The sequence below is a fragment of the Spermophilus citellus genome (genome assembly GCF_964194105.1).
Source record: "Spermophilus citellus genome assembly, chromosome: 5".
In the NCBI taxonomy this organism is placed as follows: domain Eukaryota; kingdom Metazoa; phylum Chordata; class Mammalia; order Rodentia; family Sciuridae; genus Spermophilus; species Spermophilus citellus.
Window position 1 is genome coordinate 76,567,172 of NC_138186.1, and position 21,472 is coordinate 76,588,643.

A 21,472-nucleotide genomic window follows, 5' to 3' on the forward strand; every position below is an offset into this window, starting at 1 on the left:
CTGATATCCTTAAAATTGATTACCTATATCTTAAAGAAGATCTCAAAAGTTTTTCAAAACAAATGGGAAACAGTGTTGAATAAGATATTTCATTCACTGTTATAGTCTAATCTGGCTTTTTAAAAAACAGAATGCTAAATAATTAATTGCCTTTATCTTGTAGGGACCCCAAGACCCAGTAATAGGGAAAGAGAAATGAACTAAACAATAGAAAATAGATTATAGTTATAAACTGCTAAATGGAATATGGTTTTTGCATTTGCTAATGACATACTCCAGTTACTCTGCAAACCTTCCATGTGCTAGTGTTTTGCTAAAGTGTTCCCGGTGAAGATGGTAATAACTCTGGAGTATCAGTCTTCTGTATGGCTTAATTCAGGAACTCACATAAAACCCCTTGATCTACCCATATTTCCTTTCATAGGATCTTTCTAATGGAACAAAAGGATCACCAGAATCACATGATAGCACATAAGCAATCAAAGCAGGAAGACTTGATAGTTTTAGATAACTTCAGAACAAATGTCATATGGAATCATTTGATTATTCTATCTTGGGCCTCCTCCCATCTTTAACTAATTGTTATTGCCAAGAATAGTATAAGACTCTTCAGGAAAGAGAGGTTGTTACCAAAGGAGAGATAATTCCTGAAAGAGACAAAGTAAAGAAAGGAAGGAAGAAAGGAAAAGAAGGGGAAAAAGAAAGAGTTAAAAAGCATTACTCTCTGGCTGTGCACCATGGCTGCAATCCCTGTGGTTCAGGAGGCTGAGGCAGGAGGATTGCAAGTTCAAAGCTAGCCACAGAAATCTCGGGAGGCGCTAAGCAACTCAGTGAGACCCCATCTCTAAATAAAATATAAAATAGGGCTGGAGATGTGGCTCAGCAGTGGAGTGCCTCTGAGTTCAATCCCTTGTTCCCCCCACAAAAAAGCATTACTCTCTTTTCCCAATGTTATATAGGTTAAATTTTTAGATATATATTTTACAATATGTTTTTAATGCTTGAATTTTAGTTCTAATTTTGAGTCATATGCTCAACCTATTCCCCAAGGAACTCTTCCTTAAAGACAAAGGCAATAATTATTTATTCTTTTGTCCAAACACTCCAGATTAACCTCTAACACTGAAAAGTAAATATCTTATAGGTTTCTTCTCACCCATTCTTAACCAGCCATTATTCCATAGGAACAATAAATGAGTAAATAAACATTAAGACATAGTCTTACCTTCTCTACAAAGGCAATGATGACTTCCATCTGCTGAAGTCAGGCATGTTGCATTGTTTCTGCAAGGCTCATTGAGTAGATCACAGGGGTTAGAGTGCTGATGGCAAAATTGTCCAGTATAAAAGGGTGGGCACAGGCATACAAATTGCCCGGGGATGGTAGATTCATGACAGAGAGCTCCATTCATGCATGGGTCAGAATCACATTCATTTATTTCTTCACTACAGTTTTGTCCGGTCCATCCAGATGCACATTCACAGCTGAAATAAAAATTTTAGGAAATGTGAATGGTATTTTTTCAAGTTTATCTCATGCATTTATTGTGTTGCACCAAAATATGTGGTATTTTAAACTTATAACAGGATTAATAAATTATACATAGTTGAGAAACATTGTTTGCCTAATTTTCCTGGAACATTTTAGTGTATTTTACTATCAAAGTGACTGTATTGACTGAAATAAGATTTAAGATGCATGTAGTTAAATTTCTAACATAGGCATCTGAAATATATCAGATTATAATTATTGAGCTGAAATACCAATTGAGCACATTTTCCCCACCATTTCGTTAATGAAAATTATATTTTTTTACAGATGAGATCACTTTTTATAAGCCTGAAATGAATTCAATGTCCTTAGCAATATGTGATTCTTGTAATCACCAGAACTCTTAATAAAGTTCTCCTTTAAACATCTATGTTTGGTTTCAATTTTTTTTATTGGCTTACTCACTGAAATATTTGACATATTTTTAAAAATATTTTCCCAACTGGTACTGGAATAATGTGAAAAACTGAATAGAAAGTAAATAATTAAAAATAAAAGCATTTGGATCTTGTCTGCATCTTACTGACTCAGTCTACCCCTCAACCACCCAATATGTTCCATAGTCTTCAAATGCCAATCACCTTTCATCAAACTAGCCTAGTTCTGCTCCTAAGAGCAAGAGGATTCTAACAGTGCAGGGAAAGGTTTTTCACATGAAATATTATTCACATAAGGTGAATGAATATGCTGTAATGAAACCCACAGATGGAGAATAGATGCTTAGATTGTTCACTAACTAGTTAAGTGGAAGTCAGTCACAAACTGTACTTGCATTCAGAAATAGAACTTGAATCAATTTGTGAGAAATGTAGATTTGCCTTCTTGAGTAACTGTACAATTCAGGCAAGTAATAAATCATGAAACGAGGCAGAGGAGACATCTAAAGATCTTTTTCAGAGAAAATAAATTCATTATTGACAAATTTGTATTGTTGTATAAATTACAAGGAATACCGTAAAGCTGAAACTAACTCTCTGGCTTAATTGATAAGAAATATTGTGCTTAAAAGATGAGGGAAGGAACGAAAGGTAGGAAGGAAAGAAGATGGAAGGAAGAAAGGAAGGAAGGAAGGAAGGGAGGGGAATCACCAAATTTAACTGTTTCAAAGCACCAGAAATATCATGACCCTTTTGCATCAATAAATGATGAAAGTGAAAAAAACAGTGAAAGGAGATAGTTGCATGAATGATTTATAACAGCATTTGAAATTGAACCCGTAAGTAGATATAACAGCCATTGAAATAAACTAAAATGATAAAAGTTAATGCTCACTGGTTTATTAAGTATTAGATTTTACACCTAATTTTTTGAATTGGTAGTATGTGGAAAGTAAACAACACTGTGTAATTTTCTTTTTTTTTTTTGAGATGGCATCTCACTCTGTTGTCCAGGCTGGTCTCCAACTCCTGGGTTCAAACAATCCTCTTGCCTTAGCCTCCCAATTAGCTCCGTTTGTAGGCACAGTGTCCAGTAATTCTGCCTTGTAAATTTAACTTTCTTTGAAAAATATGTTCACATAAGACAAATTTTACAACTGAAACAATTCATACTTTTGTACTATGAAAATATGTCTATGGGTATATTATTTCCTTTAAGAATGAGTAAAATGCCTTGATATTTTACTTTCCTTTTGAAAAAAAAAGTGGACTAATTATTATGATGGATATCCATCCTAATTTTCCTGGACAGTCCTGGTTTAACCTGTTGTCTCAGTGTAATTATTTATAGGGCTACTTTTTATTTTCACAATTTCTATGGTGCTGCTATTCACATCTTGAGTTATCTCCTATATACCATTACTGAAATGGAATATTAAAAAAAATAAAATGAAGAAACTATTTAGTCACTCACTTACAATGCTTTTGCATGATTTTACATTACCCTCAAGTTTCTTGCCACAGATTTTCATGAAATTCATCAATTATACTGACTTGTATCAAAACTATTTGCATGACTTGTTTCTACTATTAAGCATCTAGTCTGTACAAGTAAAAGGATAATCTACATCTCTAAACTATCATGTACATATTAAAAGTTGAAAATAGTTTTAGTGTAAATTAGTATAAGGTCTTTGATGTCAGAGTTTGACAGACATGTCTAAATTCTTTCATTTGATGAACTAATGATGAAAAATTTAAATCAACTGATAATTTCATACAATTGTTGTAAAGGTTAAATGAGATTGTAAATAAAAAGTGTGTGTATATATATATATACTTAAGTATATATCTCTATCTTTTTACCTCTATCTCTGTATCTACACTGTGTATGTAAATGAGATGTGTACATTGCCTAGCTACCTACTTTGGTTATTAGGTGCTGTCATGGAATTAAAAAGAATTATTTGTTGCCTTATCAACCTAAATAAAATTAAAGCTTCAACAAAATAGCATACGTTCATTTATTCTAAATATCATTACTGTAAATATAACTGTTAGTCAGATTATAGGGATCAATAAGCATAGTAGGACAATTTCAGGAGTGGATAAAAGCTGTAGAATTAATACTTTCTTAATTTGTAATCACTATCACATTGTGAGAACTGGCCCTAAGGGAGGCTGCAAAAATAGGTATTATTCTTTATTATATTTCTTATAAGTATACATAATTTTAACCTGGCTAATTTAAAATCACTTTCTATGAATAGACGATAAAGATTGAATATTAGTACATGTGCTAAGCATTTGTTCTATCCTTTCAAATAACAGGTGGCCAAAACTTCATGTGGTGTTGTTACAAGGATCAACCCCAGGAAAGCATCTGGCAGTTTGTCAATAGGACTGATGAAGCCAAGGCTGAGTCCCGTGGACATGAATGGATATTTTGCAGGAAATAAAGTTTCAAGGAACAAAGGCACTACTAGTAAGCAACAATCACACCTAAGGGTTCATATTTTGAATCTGCTTTTTTACAGGTCAGAGAAACTAGTCCTTGATGGATTGAAAAGCATATTTTATGTGAGAGTTCCAATCTGGTTTTAAAGCTTCATCATGAAGTAATTTGAAGATTCAGGGTGGTCTGGTAGAATTTTTCAAACTCACAGCTAGAAACAGTGACTTCATGGATTAAAAAAAATACAGCAAGAAAACACATTTGGCATAACTTCTCAAGTGTATGATTTCTAGTAGTAAACACTCAAAAATAGATTTAGTGTATGCTTAAAAATACTTTGAACTCCTTTTAAATAGTAAGAACTTTTCAAACCTTAGTAGTTTAAAGACTAAAACTGATACTGGATTATAAAGTAGATATTATTGTTGAAATTGGCAAGAAGAACATTCATTAAAATATTCATTAGCTTCAAGAATCTTCGTAGGGACCTATTTTGAACATTAATCATTCTTTTTGCCTTCCCATAATTATTGGTATTTTGTAACTAAGTATTTTTCATGATGTTTGGATGTTTTATAGGTAAAGACATATAGGCTTTCTTGGCTATAAATTTACAATAGAAATTTAAAAGAATATTTCATTAAATAGTATTTTCTAACAAGAATACTTCATTACTCATAAAAGCAGTCAGGAGAATATTGTTTACCAGAGGTTGGGGCCGGGCGGGTTGGGATGATGTTAGTCAAAGGATAGAAAATTTATTTAGAAGAACTAAGTCAAAACATCATTTTGAATCATACTTACTATAGTTAATAACAATGTATCATATACTTGAAAAGTGCTGAAGGGTAAATATTAAGTGTTTTCACTACAAAAAATGATAAATATATGAGATAATGCATAGGTTAATTATCTTAATTTAATTATTCCCAATGTATCCACATATCAAAAAAATAATGTTTTATAACATAAATATACACACTTTTTATTTGTGAATTTAAAAATAATTAGTTTACTTAGTGTTTCTCACAGTCATTACTTACATAAAAACAAATTGAAACCAAACCATGTAGTAAAAAAAAAGAAATAATAAGACTGTAAATAATAAAATAGAATTCTTATCCTTCCAAAATTCTAACATTGAGGACACAGAAAAAATGAATTAAAATATGGGTTATTCTACTAAGCAATTCATTTCTTACCACATGGTTTTATCTACCTGTTCTACCTGATGATTATATCTAAGGTGCATTATTAACAATGCAATATTAATAATAAATTACTAAATGGTAACTATTACAGGTTTATCCCCTACAGTTTTCTTGGAAAGACATGTGAGCAACTATTTAGCTCATTTAGAAGAATAACATTTATTTTTTAAATACTTATTATATTAGCAAACATGGAAAGAAGAAAATGGTTTTAAGACCACTCTGAAGTACACCATGAAAAGGTTAAGATGCAAAACCATCCAAAAAGATGAACATAGGTAGTATAAAAGGATGGAACATTCTAAACTGTAAGGGAAATGTCAAGAGTCAGAAACAAGAGCAACAACATAAAGAGTGAATTCTACACTTGATGATATTTATGGTTTTGTAGCTGCTGTTTTTAAGCATGGCAATCAGACTATTATAAAATAGAAGATGAATTAAACTGGTGATGCTTGGTAGCATGGAAATGATTTAGGAAACCATTGCTTCATTTCTGATAAGAGACTGAAAAGCCAAACAAAGCCAGCATTTGAAATGCACATATTTGGGCTGGAGAATATTTGGGAAATGTTTAGCATAAGCAGATGATGCAGAGTGAAAAGTCACTAGGACTCAGCAGATTTTACCTTTAATATTGGAAAGATAATGATGTCACCATGTAATAGAGGAATGGTAATGTTAGGGAAGACACAATACTGATGATGCTTAACAGAATAACTTAAATTCATTTAATTTCATTATTTCAGATGCTGTCCTCTATGTAGTAAGAAAGTCAAAGATAGAACTTGGAGAAGAAATCAAGACATGCTATAAAACTTGAAGGGCTAGTCTAACTAGCATTATGTAGAATGACTCAACCTCAAATGACTTTACAGTTGGCTTTGACTTTACCTTCTTTACAAAATATAAAGTTTATTCATGAAGCATAAAGAGGTCACTCTTTATTGGGTCATTATTCAGTATTTTATAGAATTTTAAGAATCTTTGAGTGTGAAGGAATCATATGAGATGAATTTAGTATAAACAGAGGTCTGTCGAGAGTAAACTTTTACTTTTTATGTCTTTGTATGAGGTAAATAGGTTATTGAGTAATATATCTTAATTTAATTTTGGAATTTTGAATATTAGTAGTCAATGTATATTCTCTGCTCAGGCTATCTCATTTTATACATTTTTCCCAAAAAAAACCATATAGTTTAATTTTTTGGGAAAGTACTATTATTTATATATGTATGTAATCTATGCACCATTTTATATTGACATGATCTCAAGCTACTCTCTGGGTCAGTATCTCTGAGAACCACTCCATGTTTTTCCAAGATTCAGAGTATTCCTCATTTTATAGCAAGAAGTTAAGGTATCAGCCAAGCAGAGGCAATAAATCCATTAGATCAAGTCTCAACTGTACACATATTAAAACTGGAAGTAACTCAGATGGAGCTCATGCTGTATTTTTGAGAAAGCAGGAATTTCATACAAGTAAATCTGAGAGTACAACAAAGTCAACCATATGCTGGTTAGGGAGAGCAGTGGTACCTTTTTTTGCCATTATAAAAGCCATGAAAATGAAGCGTTTTGTCACTGAGACAGATGATCAGAGTAGAATAGAGTTTTTTTTCCCTTTAACTACAAAAAGCTTAAGCAATTAATCACTAAACGACTCTTTCAACAATATCTTAAATAAGGCTGAAATGAAACTCTTGCATAAAAGGCTAACTGTAAGACTACATAGTTGAAACTACCATTCTGTGAGTTAGCCATTGATCTAAGCATATGGCTAGTGCTGCAAAGATGAGCAACATGAACAATTTTATGTCCAGCATTGGATACAAGCACTGTGTACATTAAAAATGTATAAGTTGGAGGCAGAGAAAGAGGCAGCTGAGTGAGATTACCAGTGATTGTCTCCCCACAGACACTGTTTGAACAGCTATTCACACAATAAATCACCTTCACAAGAGCTAGGGAAGTTAGGTGAAAGCCATAATGCCTTATGTTAGTAAAGAGAGAGAAAGAGAAAAAGAAGGGAAAGAAAAAGAAATGAAAAGATGCATTGACAAGACATGAAGGAAAAAGTGGTTCAACAGCACAACTCCCCCAGCTCTAAGCAGTCTGGAGTTTGGGTGTAACAAGAAGGAATTCAATCCAGTTTTTAGACCAGAATTCCAGTACCAGGTTTGTTACAGTGAAACCATGGGCCACGCAAGAACCTCTCAGTCCTTTCCCTGAGGCCAACATTCAAACATTTATTGATTGAAACTCAGGAAATATTTTAACCAGATAGCTGAATGCCTCCAACAATCCACCTCCAACATCAGGTAGTAGAGAAGGTAGCACAACTCAACCCAAAGGGGAATAGGGCACACAAGCTGGCACATCTTTGTCTTGAATCTTAGTGCTACACCTGCTTCAGTGAGACACAACACCAGGCAAAAACCCCTGCATCCAGGTCAGAGCTTGCAGACAGAGATTCTAGACTTATCATATTTATTAGTACTTTTTTTTCTTTCTTTTTTCATATTTTTTTCCTTTTCTCATTTTAAATCATGTTAAATTGTTATAATTTCAAAATAGCGTGTTATAATCTAAAGGTATTTTTGTGACCATCATGAAAACTTCAAAATGAAAAAATGTAATAGACAAGACAAATATATTATACAAGAAATCAAAACACATTTCTAGTGTGAATTATTAACCATAAAGGAAGATTAAAAGAGAGTGCAAAAAAAAGTACAATAAAACCAGTAAGTAAATTACAAAATGTGTATAGTAAGAACTATCAATAATAACCATAACTGTAAGTGAATTAACTGGTCCCATTAAAAAAACATAGAGTGAAATATTTATTTATAAAAATAAATAAATAAGTAAAAATAAAATTGTTTACAAGAAACCATGGTACCTCTAAAGATGGAAGGCTATACATAGACTGAAAGAGAAGAATGGAATAAAGTATTCCATGAAAGTGAAATAAAAATAAACACTAAAGGCTAGGGATATAGCTTAGTTGGAAGAGTGATTCCCTTGCATGCACAAGTCCCTGGGTTCAATCTCCAGCACAATAAGTAAATAAATAAACACTGGAGAAGTCATAGTTATATCACATGAAATACACTTTAAAAGCAGTAAAAAGAAACAGGGAAGATCACCATACAATGATAAAGGGGTCATTTCAGCAAGAGAAAATAACAATTCTAAGTACCTGTGTACCCTAAACCGAGCATCCAAATATTCAAACTAAAAATTTATAGTCCCAAAGGGAGACATAGACATCAATGATGGGCACTTTACCTCATCACCTCCAGCAACAGAAAGATCATCCAGACAGAAAATTTATAAAAGAAACAGTAGTTACATTGTACCCTAGAACAAAGAGATCTTAAAGACATCTATGGAATGCTCCATCTAATAGCTGCAGAATAAATTTTCTTCTCATGAGCACATGAAACATTTTCAGGATAGATCATATGATAAGCTTCAAAATAAGTCTCAATAAATTTATTGAAAATTGAGGTCATATTGAGTATTTTCTCTGACCATAATGCAATAAAACTGTAATTCCAGTGACTCCGGAGGCTGAGGAAGGATGATTGAAAATTCAACACCACGCTTAGCAAGTTAATGAGGCCCTAAGCAACTCAGAGAGATACTGTCTGAAAATAAAATATGTATTAAGAAAAGGGATGGGGATGCAGTTCAGTGGTTAAGCACCACTGGGTTCAATCCCACTACCAAAAAAGAAAAGAAAAATCAGTACAAGAAAAACTTTTAGTTTTTAAAGTACATGTAAATTAAGTAACATGCTCTTCAACAATTAACCAGTTAAGGAAGAAGTCATGAAGGAAAATTTTTAAGTGTTTTGAAACAGATGTAGATAGATGTTAGGGTCTGTAAACAAGTCAAGATGGAGCCTGGCATTTTGCCAGAGGGAGTGGTTTGTGAAGTAATGCCAGTGAGCCATTAAGTGTGGAGATTCCTTATTGGTTGACTGCTGTATCTAGTTTATGTTAATTAAGATAAGCTGTGTGTAATGTATATATACCCCTCCTGTCCTACAATAAATGGCTCCCACTCCTGCTGTATCAATCTACACAACTTGCTCCTCACCCCCCGGTTATTTTGCTGCAGCTGGACTACGGCAGATAGAGATGCAATAAACCAAGACATATCAGAAATAGCCAAAGCAGCATTAAGAGTGAAGTTTATAGTAAGCAACAACTACATCAATAAAAAGAGAGATCAAAAATAAACAACCTGTCATTGTCAAGGAACAAAAACAAACAAATAAATAAATAAATAAAACAAATTCAACCAAAAATTAATAGAAGGGAAAAAATAAAAGCCAAAATAAATAAAATAAGCACTAAATAAAAGGAAACATAAAAAGATAAAAAATTTGTCCTGTGGAAACAAACAAAATTTATAAACTCTTAGCTAAACTAAAAACTTCAAAGGAAAAGAACATTCTAAATAAAAAACGAGAAGGGAGAAATACAACTGACACCACAGATTAAAAGTATCACTAGGGATAATTATAGACAACTGTACACCAAAATTTTGATAACCAAGAAGAAATTAATAAATTCCCAGACACATACACCTTTCCAAGTATAAATCATGAAAATGTGGAAAAGCCTGAACACAATAATAATAGTCTATGAGACTGGGTCAGTAATAAAGAATCTCCCATCAAAGAAATTCTGGGACCAGACAGCATCACTGATGAGTTACATTTAAGGAAAAATAAAAACAATTCTTCTTAAGTTATTCCCAAAATTAAAGAGGAGCAAATTCTTCCAAACCCATTCTTAAAGGTCAACATTAGCTTGATACCAAAACCCATCAAGGATACAAACAGAAAAACAAGTAAACAAAAGCTAAATATATATCAATACATTTGATGAATGTAGATGGATTACATTTAATGTATATAGATGGAAAAAGCCTCAACTAAATACTAGCAAATTGTATCCAATAATTTACAAAAATTATTCTCCATAATCAGGTGGGACTCATCTAAGCAATGCAAGGATGCTAAACATATATAAATCAGTAAATGTGATACACATATTAACAATCTGTCCAACAACAATTCCACACAGAAACTGAATGATCATCTCAAAATATGCAGAAAAGTTATTTGGTAAAATTCAATATCCTTTCATTGTCAAATGCTGAACAATTTAAGCACAGAAGGAATGTTTCCATTATAGTTGGGATCTGGAATATTCTCCAAATGGTCATGTGTTGAAGACTTGATACCCAACTAGTAGCACTATTGTGGATTAGTGGTGGCAGAAACATTAAAAAGTGGGGCTTAGTTGGAGAAAGTAAGTCATGTGGGGGGCGATGACCTTGAAGGGTATATCTTTTCTCTGCCTCCTTCCCCTCTGTCTCTGCCTCTCTCTCTCTCTCTCTCTCTTTCTTTCTCTCTCTCTCTCTCTCTCTCTCTCTCTCTCTCTCTCTCTCTCTCTCTCTTGTTTCTTTGCTTCCTGGTAATAATGAGGTGAGCAGCTTTCCTCTTCCATACCTTTATCCATAAATGTTTGGCCTCACCCCATTCCCAAAGTAAGGAGGCAAAGTTATGATGGACTATAACCTGAAACTGCAAGACTAAATAAGTCTTTTCTCTTTTAAGTTGACTTTTTAAAGGTATTTTGTTATAGCAACACAAAGTTGACATAGTACCTTAATATTATAAGGTCATATACAATGAGGCCATAGTTAACATGAATACTTAATGGGGAAATGTGAAAAGCTTTCTGTCTAAGGTTCACAACAAGAAAAGGATGCCCACTTTCATTGCCTTTATTCAACAAATACAGGAAGTCCTAGCCAGAGCAGACAGGCAAGAGAAAGAAATAAAGGGCATCTAAATTGGAAAATAGAGGTCAAATTGCTACTGTTTGTAGATGACAGGATCTTATAGATAGAGAACTTCAAAGCCTACATCAAAAGACTATAGATACATTCCATGCTTGTATAAATATATCAAAATAGATTCTACTGTCATGTATGATTAAAAAGAACAAATAAAAAAGACTACTAGAGGGGCTATGGCTGTGGCTCAGTGGTAGTGCACTTGCCTGGCATGTGTGATGCACTGGGTTCAATTCTCAGCATATAAATAAAGGAGAAAAACATTTGTTTAAAAAAATAGACCTAATAAACAATTTTTTTAAGTTTAAATAATAAGTTAAAATATAATAAACGTGAAATATAAACTAAGAAAGCAATCCTGGTAAAAATGTCTACAAAAATATCCAGGAATAAATTTAATGAAAGATATAAATGAAGTATAAAGAAAGAAATTAAAGGGGACATAAAGCAATTGAGAGACATCTACTATTCATGGATTCAAAAAAGAATCAGTACTGCTAAATGTCTACTGTACCCAACTAATCTACAGATTCTACAAAATTTTTATCAAAAATATGAATAGCATTCTCCACAAAACTAGAGCAAAAATCTCAAAGTTTGTATGGAACTACAAAAACAATAGCCAAAGGCATCTTGGACAAAAAAAAAAAAAAAAAAAAAAAACAGGAGGTGTTACACTATCTGACTTAAAAATATATTGTAAAGGCATAGTAATCGAAACAAGATGGTATTGGCATAAACACAGATACAGAGACCAATTGAGAAGATCAAGTGCCTGGAAGTGAACCCAAACAGTCCACTGGTATTGACAATGGTACTAAGAGCACGCCCTGAAGAAAGGACAGTCTTTTTGATAAATAATATTGGTAAGATTCAATATCCACATGCAGAAGAATGAAACTTGATCTCTTTTTCTCAACAGTTACAAAATTCAACACAAGAAAATAATCTTATTAAAAATTGGTTTTAGACATAAAAACTTGTTAAAAGGGAACAAACAAATGGCTACCAGGTACATGAAAAATGCTCAGCTGTATTAATCATTAAGAAAATGTAAACCAAAACCTCAGTGATATACTTCCTCATCCCAGGAAGAATGCTTACTTCCAAAACAGCAGGAAAGTTTCTTAAAATTAGAAATAGAATGGCCATATGACTCAGCAATCCCACTAGTGGACATACAATCAAAAGAGATGAAGGCAGTGTGTTAGAGAGGCAGCTGCACTCCCTTGTTTATTGTAATGCTATTCAAAACAGCCAAAAAGTGGAAACACCTAAGTGTCCATCAAGTGATGAATGAGTAAAGAACATGTGGTACATATACATAATACAATACTGTTTGGCCATAAAAATAGAATTAAATCCCACCATTTGTGGCAACATGTATAGAATGGAGATCATTATGTTAAGTGAAAGAAGAGAGGAAGAGAAAAGCATTTTTTGTACAATCACATATATATGCAATCAAAAATTATCTCATAGAAGCTATACAGGTATCAGTTAAAAGTAAATTGACTTAATAAATCAAGATAAAAAAGAAAACATTTAATTCATCATCCATAATATCTTCCATCTCAATTTTTTTCTTTTTCTTTAATGGTATGTGAGTGACTCTAAATATAAACACAGAAATATGATGATGTGTCAGGTTTCCTAATCCAGTAAGTATTATTTATCCCTCTTGGTTTTTCCTAAAGAAAGGGATTCTTTGGGCTAGTCAATATAAGTTGCTTTTAAATATAATGTCTTATATATTTAGATGAAATTGTAAATGCATCAATTTCACTGGTAAAATTTAAGTAGTGAAGTTGTATTCAAATACAATATTGTATTCAAAATATACTTGAAAATGACATGCAATCTTCTTTTATTTATATATGATAGCAAAATGCATTACAATTCTTATTACAAATATAGAGCAAATTTTTCATATCTGTGGTTGTTTATAAAGTATGTTCATACCAATTTGTGTCTTCATACATGTACTTTGGATAATAATGATCATCACATTCCACCATCATTAATAACCCTATGTCCCCTCTCTTCCCTTCCAACCCCTCTGCTTTATCTAGAGTTTGTCATGCTCCCTGTCCCTATCCCACTATAAATCAGCCTCCTTATATCAAAGAAAATATTAGGTTTTTTGAGATTGGCTAACTTCATTTAGCATTATGTTCTTTAACTCCATCCATTTACCTGCAAATGTCATGATTTTATTCTCTTTTAATGCTCAGGAATATTCCATTGTGTATATATGCCACATTTTTTTTATCAATTCATCCACTGAAGGGCATCTAGGTTGGTTCCACAGTTTAGCTATTGTGAATTGTGCTGCTATAAACATTGATGTGCTATAAACAATGATGTATCCTGTTTTTAAGGTCTTTGGGTATAGTCCGAGGAGAGGGATAGCTGGGATCTTTGGTGGTTCCATTCCTAATTTTCCAAGAAATCTCCATACTGCTTTCCATATTGACTGAGCCAATTTGCAGTCCCACCAGTAGTGTTTGAGGGTACCTTGTTCACCACATCCTTGCCTACACTTATTATTGTTTGTATGCATAATAGCTGCCATTCTGACTGGAGTGAGATGAAATATTAGAGTGGTTTTGATTTGCATTTCTCTAATTGCTAGTGATGAAGAACATTTTTTTCATACATTTGTTCATTAATTGTATATAATTTTCTAAGAAGTGTCTGTTCAGATCTTTGGCCTATAGTATATGAGTGTATGCATATATATATATATATATATATATATATATATATATATATATGTTCTACATAATAATCCTTTGTTTCAAGTACCATTTGAGTAGGTGGCAGAATGTTAGAATATTAAAACAAGATGCAGAAATGTTGCTTAATGAAACTGAAGCACTAAAATGTAGAATTTAAGCAAATTTATGAACATTGTGTCATATAAGTCATAAGCCTAGGTTGTGTCACATGTTTTATAAGCAAATATATAGTAACTCAAAGTTTAATGAACATTACAGTTTATGTTGTAAAAAATATCAACTGAACTAGCAAAAGCTAAAGAATTTTTAAATGTTTAGAAGGGTATTAAAAAAAGTGAGACATAAAATAAATTTGTGTTCATTTTTATTGGGATTAGCATTATATAAATGTGTTATCTGTTGTAAATCTCTTAGCAGTAATATGTATTAGAAATATGTACTCAATTACTAATCATATCCCCTTTGTTCTATGCTATGTGCATATAATAAAATTTATTGTAAAAATTTTACGTAAATTTGGTGATACAGTAGCAAATTATGTGAAAATACTTATGAAGAAAGCTAACATATTGTTACACATATAGAAGTTATTATGGACCCATTATTTTATGGAAATACAAGATTATAGAACATCTCTGTTTTTAAAATATTTGCATAGCATCTACATCGAATTTTACTTATTTAAATGGAAGCATGAAACCTGAGAAATACATAAGGATTACAAAGATGAGGAACAACAAAAAGGTGAAAATAAGGAGGAACAGAAAAACCTCTTGCAAAACTATCACTCATGGGTGACCTTCCCACAGGGGTCCTATGAAAAGTTTTAATATTGATGATCATATTTCCTGACAAGGCTTTTCAGGGAACTTGGCAAGTTGATCCAGGGTTCTTGTGCTATTTATAGTTTTAAAATAATCTCTAAATGACAATTTTTAATTCATGGGAATAACTGATACACCCAAAACAGAGGAAATTTCTTGAATAATATGAAACAAAGTCACCAGTGCGCCTCTCTCTCTCTCTCTCTCTCTCTCTCTCTCTCTCTCTCTGAGTGTATACAATGTGACAAGGAAAATTAGAAACAGACAATGAAATGTCATCTTCATTAAAACAGTTGTAAATATTCCCAGCCCAGAATAAATATTTTTCCTATGTTACATAGGAAAAAATATAATAAGACCTGAGTAAATATGAAGAGCAGGAGGAACACAGAAGTGGCACGGAGAAGAGTTGTCCAGGGGTGGGGATTAGTGAAAACCCCATATTTAAAATATAAAGGTAAATTTCCCATCACGAGCAGGAGCGCCATAGAGAAGAAATTAGTAATATTTGGAAATTCAGAGATGTGTGATATTTCTGGCTAATGAAGTAAAATAAGAAGGCCTGAAGATACTACTCTGTAATGGTGAGGTTAAAAAAGGAACCATTCCTCTGTCTCTGTTTCTCTCTCTTCCCCACTCTTTCTAAGACAAACACATGCATATGATTTAAAAGCACATAGCTTTTTAAGAAAATATGGTACATATACACAATGGAATAGTAATCAGCCATAAAAAAAGAATGATTTTATGACTTTTGCAGGTAAATGGATGAATCTGGAGAATATCATGCTAAGTGAAATGAGCCAATTCCTAAAAATCAAAGATTGAATGCTGTCTTTGATATGCACAGTGAAGGGGAAGCAGAAAATAGAAGTACAGTGGATTAGACAAAGGGGAATGGCAGAAAGGGGGGGATGGAATAAATAAATAAATAAGTTATTAAGTAAGTAAATAAGTAAGTAAACACAAATTTACATTAAAGAAACAAACAAATAAACAAATAAAAACCAATACCATATCAGTTTGCTCATAGCCAAGACAATTTCTGCTTGTTGACCTTCAACAAGGACATTGCCTCAACTCCCAAGTTTCCACTATATTCAGGAAATGAAAAATTAATTTCACTCAAAAGTTAAATAAAATCTGAAAAGTAATCAGCACAAAATGGACTCATGTTTTTATTTGTGTTTATATGAATATGGAAAAATTAATTGAAAATAAAAAGAGCAAACATGACATATAAATATTACTTGAATATAGAGATTAATATTACAAACTAGAGAACTTTAAGAAAAATTTAAAAACTAATAAAAATATAAATATTACCCCCTTTTTCTGTGTGTATGTTTGTGTGTGTGTTGGGCGGCGGGGGGGGGGGGGGGAGAATGGAGGGGGAGCGGGGGATCAAACATAGGGCCTTGCACATGCCAGGGAAGTGCTTTACCACTGAACTACATACATGTCCAGTCACTTTTGTTTTATCTTGAGGCCTAATCTTGCAAAGTTACTCAGACTGGCCTCCAATTTTTGATCCTCCTTAGTCTCTCAAACAGGTGGGTAAATATTACATCTTTATAGCAAAGTATTTAAGCAGACATAGAGGACTCAGGGAAGAAATTTAAATAAAATGATAGGAAATATAATGGCAGAATTCCAGAAAAAAATTGAGGTTAAAACTAAATTTATTATAAAAACAGAGGTTTCATGGAAAGCTTAATAATGATGGTAACTAAACAATACTGAAACTGCAGCTTATGAAAAATAAGCTTAACAATAATCCATTCAATAGTAACAAAAGTAAAGGTTCTTTCAAAAATTGGAAACAAGCTGTTAGATTTGTAAAGAGTCAAAAAGTAGGAAATTATCATCCACGACAGCTTTCTCCATAATAAAGACACAAGTATAGTGACTGGAAAGGCATAGAAGGTTTTGCTAACTCCAAAAAACAATAATAATGCTAAATGTCAATCAACAATGAAAGTTCACAGGACAAAATTACTGCATTTCAAAGACAAAAAGGAAAAAAAATGAAACATTGTTCACAGAAAACAAAGTATAAGACACCCATCAAGTACAAAGATCAGCCAGTTTCATGCTAGCAAAATTCAAGAAGACAATAAAATAGTGTCAACAAATCCTTTAAAAGAAAGTGGCAATTAATATTCAATATCTAAAAAAGAACTATTAATAATGTAAGCAAATGTTTATAATCATCCAAAGACTCAGAAATTATAAGTCACATGTTTTTTTTTTAATTTTAGTTTTGTTTTAGTCAGCTTTTTAGCTGCTGTGAACTAAAAGACTCAACCAGTACAACTGTGGAAAAGGAAAAGTTTACTTGGGGCCTCATAGATTCAGAGTTCTGAGTTCATCAACATCCAGCTCCATTCCTCTGGGCTCAAGATGAGGCGGAACATCATGATGGAAGAATGTGGTGGAGGGAAGTGGCTCACATGATGATCAGAAGGCAGAGAGAGAGAGAGAGAGATCTCCACTTGCCAAATATAAATTTATACACAAAAGCCACACCCCCATGATCCACCTCCTCCAGCAACACCCTGCCTGACTTCAATTACCACTCAATTAATTCTACTAGATGATTAATTTGCTGATTGGGTTAAGACTGCCACAACCTGAACATTTTTCCTCCATACTTTCTTGCTTTGTCTCATACATGAGCTTTTGGGGGCACCTCAAATCCAAACCATAAGAATTTTGTGATTTCATTTTTAATTAACAGATAATAATTGTACATATTATATATTCCTAGAGTACACTGTGATATGTGCTTATTAATAGAGGATGTACTGGAGCCAACTATACTATGAATTAAAAAGTATGGTTAAGAAAATATAATAAGCTTTTCATCCATTTAAATATTAATCTAAGATTAACTAGGACTAGTAATACTAGAACAAATTGCTAAAAAAGAAATCTGCAAAATCTTTAGCCAAAAAAACTCAAATATAAGGAAAGAAAAGGAGACACAATATTAATAAGATTAAGTTGGTCAAATTTTTTACATTTTTCAAGTTTTGTAATTTATTTGTGTTTTATTTTTTGTTTCTTGCCTATTGCATATAATTGAAGCATGCAAGTTTGTTATGTGTTAAGATACCACTGCCTCTTACAGTGGTTTTACATATGTGAAAACACACATGGTCTGGATGTTAATATAATTGTGGAATTTGCAGCTGCCAGAACTGTGATATCCAAAAGATCATAAAAAAAAAATAACAGAAGAAATGTTGTGTTGGAGCTAGCATTATTACTAGCTCACTTTTGGCACTCACTCTTGAAAATTTGGGAACATCAATAGCCCAAACTAACTTGAAAAGAAATACCCAAATTTTTGTGAAAAATAATAGTTTTCCACAAAAAGTTTAAGAGAATGAAAATCATTCTCTAAATCAAAAGTTCAGAGAAATAAGCAAGTCAAATACTGCATTTTATGTTAAGTGCTAAAACTGGCCATGTTCTGCAAGTGGTCCTAGAAACCTTTTTTTGTGTGTTTTTATTTTTGTATTTGGGTGATCTCTAGAAGCATACAAGAGGCAATAAGGAGTATGGTGTGAAAACATATTGAAAGAATTATGTTTCAGGTTCAAATTTTAGGTATCTCATAATATCTTAGTAAATTGAGTTATTTCTCAGACTCTTACTTCCTTATAAATAAAACCAATAAAATATGTTTCCTGGGTTGGGATCAAACTAGCCAATACCTGTCAAATACTTAGAAACATACCTGGGAAAATAATGGACATTTTGATTAAGAGTATCACTATTAAGTATGGATTTCTTGAGAAGTGGATGCATAGGACATGGAAGATTTTATTTTTATTAATATAATTCTGTAAAACTAATTGTCATTTAAGATTTAAAAATGCTCAGAGTAAATTCATTTTTTTTCTCTTTTAAAAATGGCTTTTTTTATTTTAATTTGAAGGCTTCTTTTATTATGTATCATTCCATGTAATTATGGCCAGCAAACCATACTTCTTGCTTTTTCCTCCATTTGATTTGTTTCATCTCTTATTTATATAAATCTGGCTAGGCATAGTGTTTGCCCAAAAGAAGGAGAGTTGTATCCTTTTTGGATCTCCTCACTGTCACCTGGTGGCTTTTCAGTCCTCTAACATGATTCATTGGAAATGTGATAAATATGCACTTCACTCTTTCTTTGCACTACAACTCTGGGATTGGGCAACAGCACCAGAAGTCATCATCCAGCAATTGACTTCCTGCTTAACTTAGCACCATTCCAAGTTAATGATACAGAAGTGCTTACCTTCCTCTCTGGTACTAGTTTTGTCTTGGCAAGAAAAAGAAAAGCACTGTTCCACCAGAGAGAAGCTCCTTTTTCTGGCTAAATTTCTGTTGAAATAGCCTTTGCACAAATGCTGAAGCTTCCCAGTTTAGTAACTTCTGAATATAGTTGGTCTACAATAGTGCATGGAATTCTTGCCTCTGACCCTGACTCTTCTAAAATGAAGATAAGATTAACACTTCTCCATATTCCATATTCTCCATTATTAGGATGAAAAGATTTTTTTAGGAAGTAGCTCTCTATTTTGTTTATTTGTTTGTTTTTCAATACAATATTACCACATTATATCTGACTTACATTCCCAATATTTCCATCAAGTGGAATTAACTCCTTTTGCTAGGATTAATGCAGTCTTAATTTTTTTTTTCATTATTGACTTAAAAAGAACATAAAATTGGTCAATTAGAAAATTACAGTGTATTTGAAATCCTAAAATGTTGGTATTACTATGTCATTAGTGGTTTTGTAGAAATCATTTTTTATCCTATGAAGAATATGAAATATTTATTGAAGAAAGCTTTATTATTTCTATATATATGCTCAAAAGTCTAACATTTGACTTCCGGTAAAATAAGTCAAAAGTTCTATTCTGTAAAGATTATGTGGAATGAGTCAATGATTTCATTTTGTTTTGAGATGTATTCAACAGTTAGCAGAATTGAATTCAAGTTGACTAGTCAGAGTAGAAAAGTTGGATGTTGGAAGCAATAGGCTAGATTTTGATAAATGTGGTATTGAAACCTTGAAAATTGATGATATCAGGTTGCTGAAATATCATTTTGCTTTCCAGAGCATGATTGTACGCAAATAAAAACACATGATCTTTTGGTGTTTCCTTTTGAGTGACAGTCATGCATACGTTAACAATCAATATACACTGTTTCATAGTGCTCAAGAAGTAAAAGGAACTCCAAGTTGGAAAAATACATGGTTGCATTTAATTTTTTTCCTCCAGGTTTTCTGAAGGAAATGTTTAAAATTCAACAAGGTTCAATACAAAATCTACTACTGTATTTATGTCTTTGCTCTATTTGGTGTGAAACTTCAGAATATTTAGTAATTTTTTTAAAATTTTATTACTACTATTGGGTCACATTGTGAGGTATGCAAATTTTGGAGGTACAGAGGTTTACAGGCTAACTCTCATATTCATTCTTCAGTTGTCCAACGAATTTAAACTGTTGTCCAATTGATCACTCAGGATAAGTTCCTTTACTTTTTAGCTTTCCTGTTATTTTTTTCTCATTAAATCTTATATGTTTAGATCCTGCTTCCTTAGAAATTTGTTTAGTGTCTAATTAATATGCTATTTTTAATAATGAGTAAAATAAAATGTTTATTCTTTTCCCACTCATTCTCATTTTAATAAAATTATTTGATGTCTCTATGTTGCACATTTGCCATTAAGGCCAGATAATATATGAATTTTGTTAAAGATAATGTGTGTTCTAACATCCGTTATTATGCTAATTTTAATTGAAATAAACAAATTCTCTAACTTTGATGACAGTAGTAGCTCACTCTTTCCCCAGTTTTATTATATCCATAAAATTTTTATTACCAGAGAGAACAAATATAGGAAACTTTTATAGGAATTTTTGTATGCTTCCTTTTTTTCCTATTTTTATACATGAATCAATACAACATTTTAGAATCTGATTTAACATCATTTATTATATTTTCATGTCCTTTTAAACTCTCAATAAATAACTTGATTTTTCCCTCACAGTCTTTTTACCTTCAGTTTAAAAATATGTTAAGGTACAACCAGACAGGAAGTATGGTTGTATTTTAACATTGTACCCATTCCCCTTTGCCCATTTCCTTATTTAACTGATTTCATTCAGGTGGCTTCCCTTTCCTGTATTACATATGTTAAGTAGAAGTTGATCTTATGCACACACTTCATTCCAGGGGTGCATCTGATTGTTCAAAGACAGTGAATTTCAAATTTGCTGGCAATCTGAATCTTTCACTAGTTTATAAAATTCCTAAATTTCAGACTGCATCTAAGACAGATTAAATATGAGTCTCTCAGGGTGGAACATATGTCTTAGCATTTCTCAAAGTGGTTTCAGGGTGTAGCCCTGTTTACTAATCTT

The 21,472-nt window shown here is 32.3% G+C and overlaps 1 protein-coding gene across 1 annotated transcript in view; it reads right to left on the reverse strand.

Moving 5' to 3' along the window:
• EYS (eyes shut homolog) overlaps nt 1-21,472 on the reverse strand; it is a gene marked incomplete at its 5' end in the record, with an annotated part of 1,607,607 nt that overhangs the window by 1,075,361 nt on the left and 510,774 nt on the right. Inside the window, 1 exon segment of the mRNA XM_081294994.1 lies at nt 1,226-1,485. Within this exon segment, the coding sequence (XP_081151120.1) occupies nt 1,226-1,485 (260 nt within the window).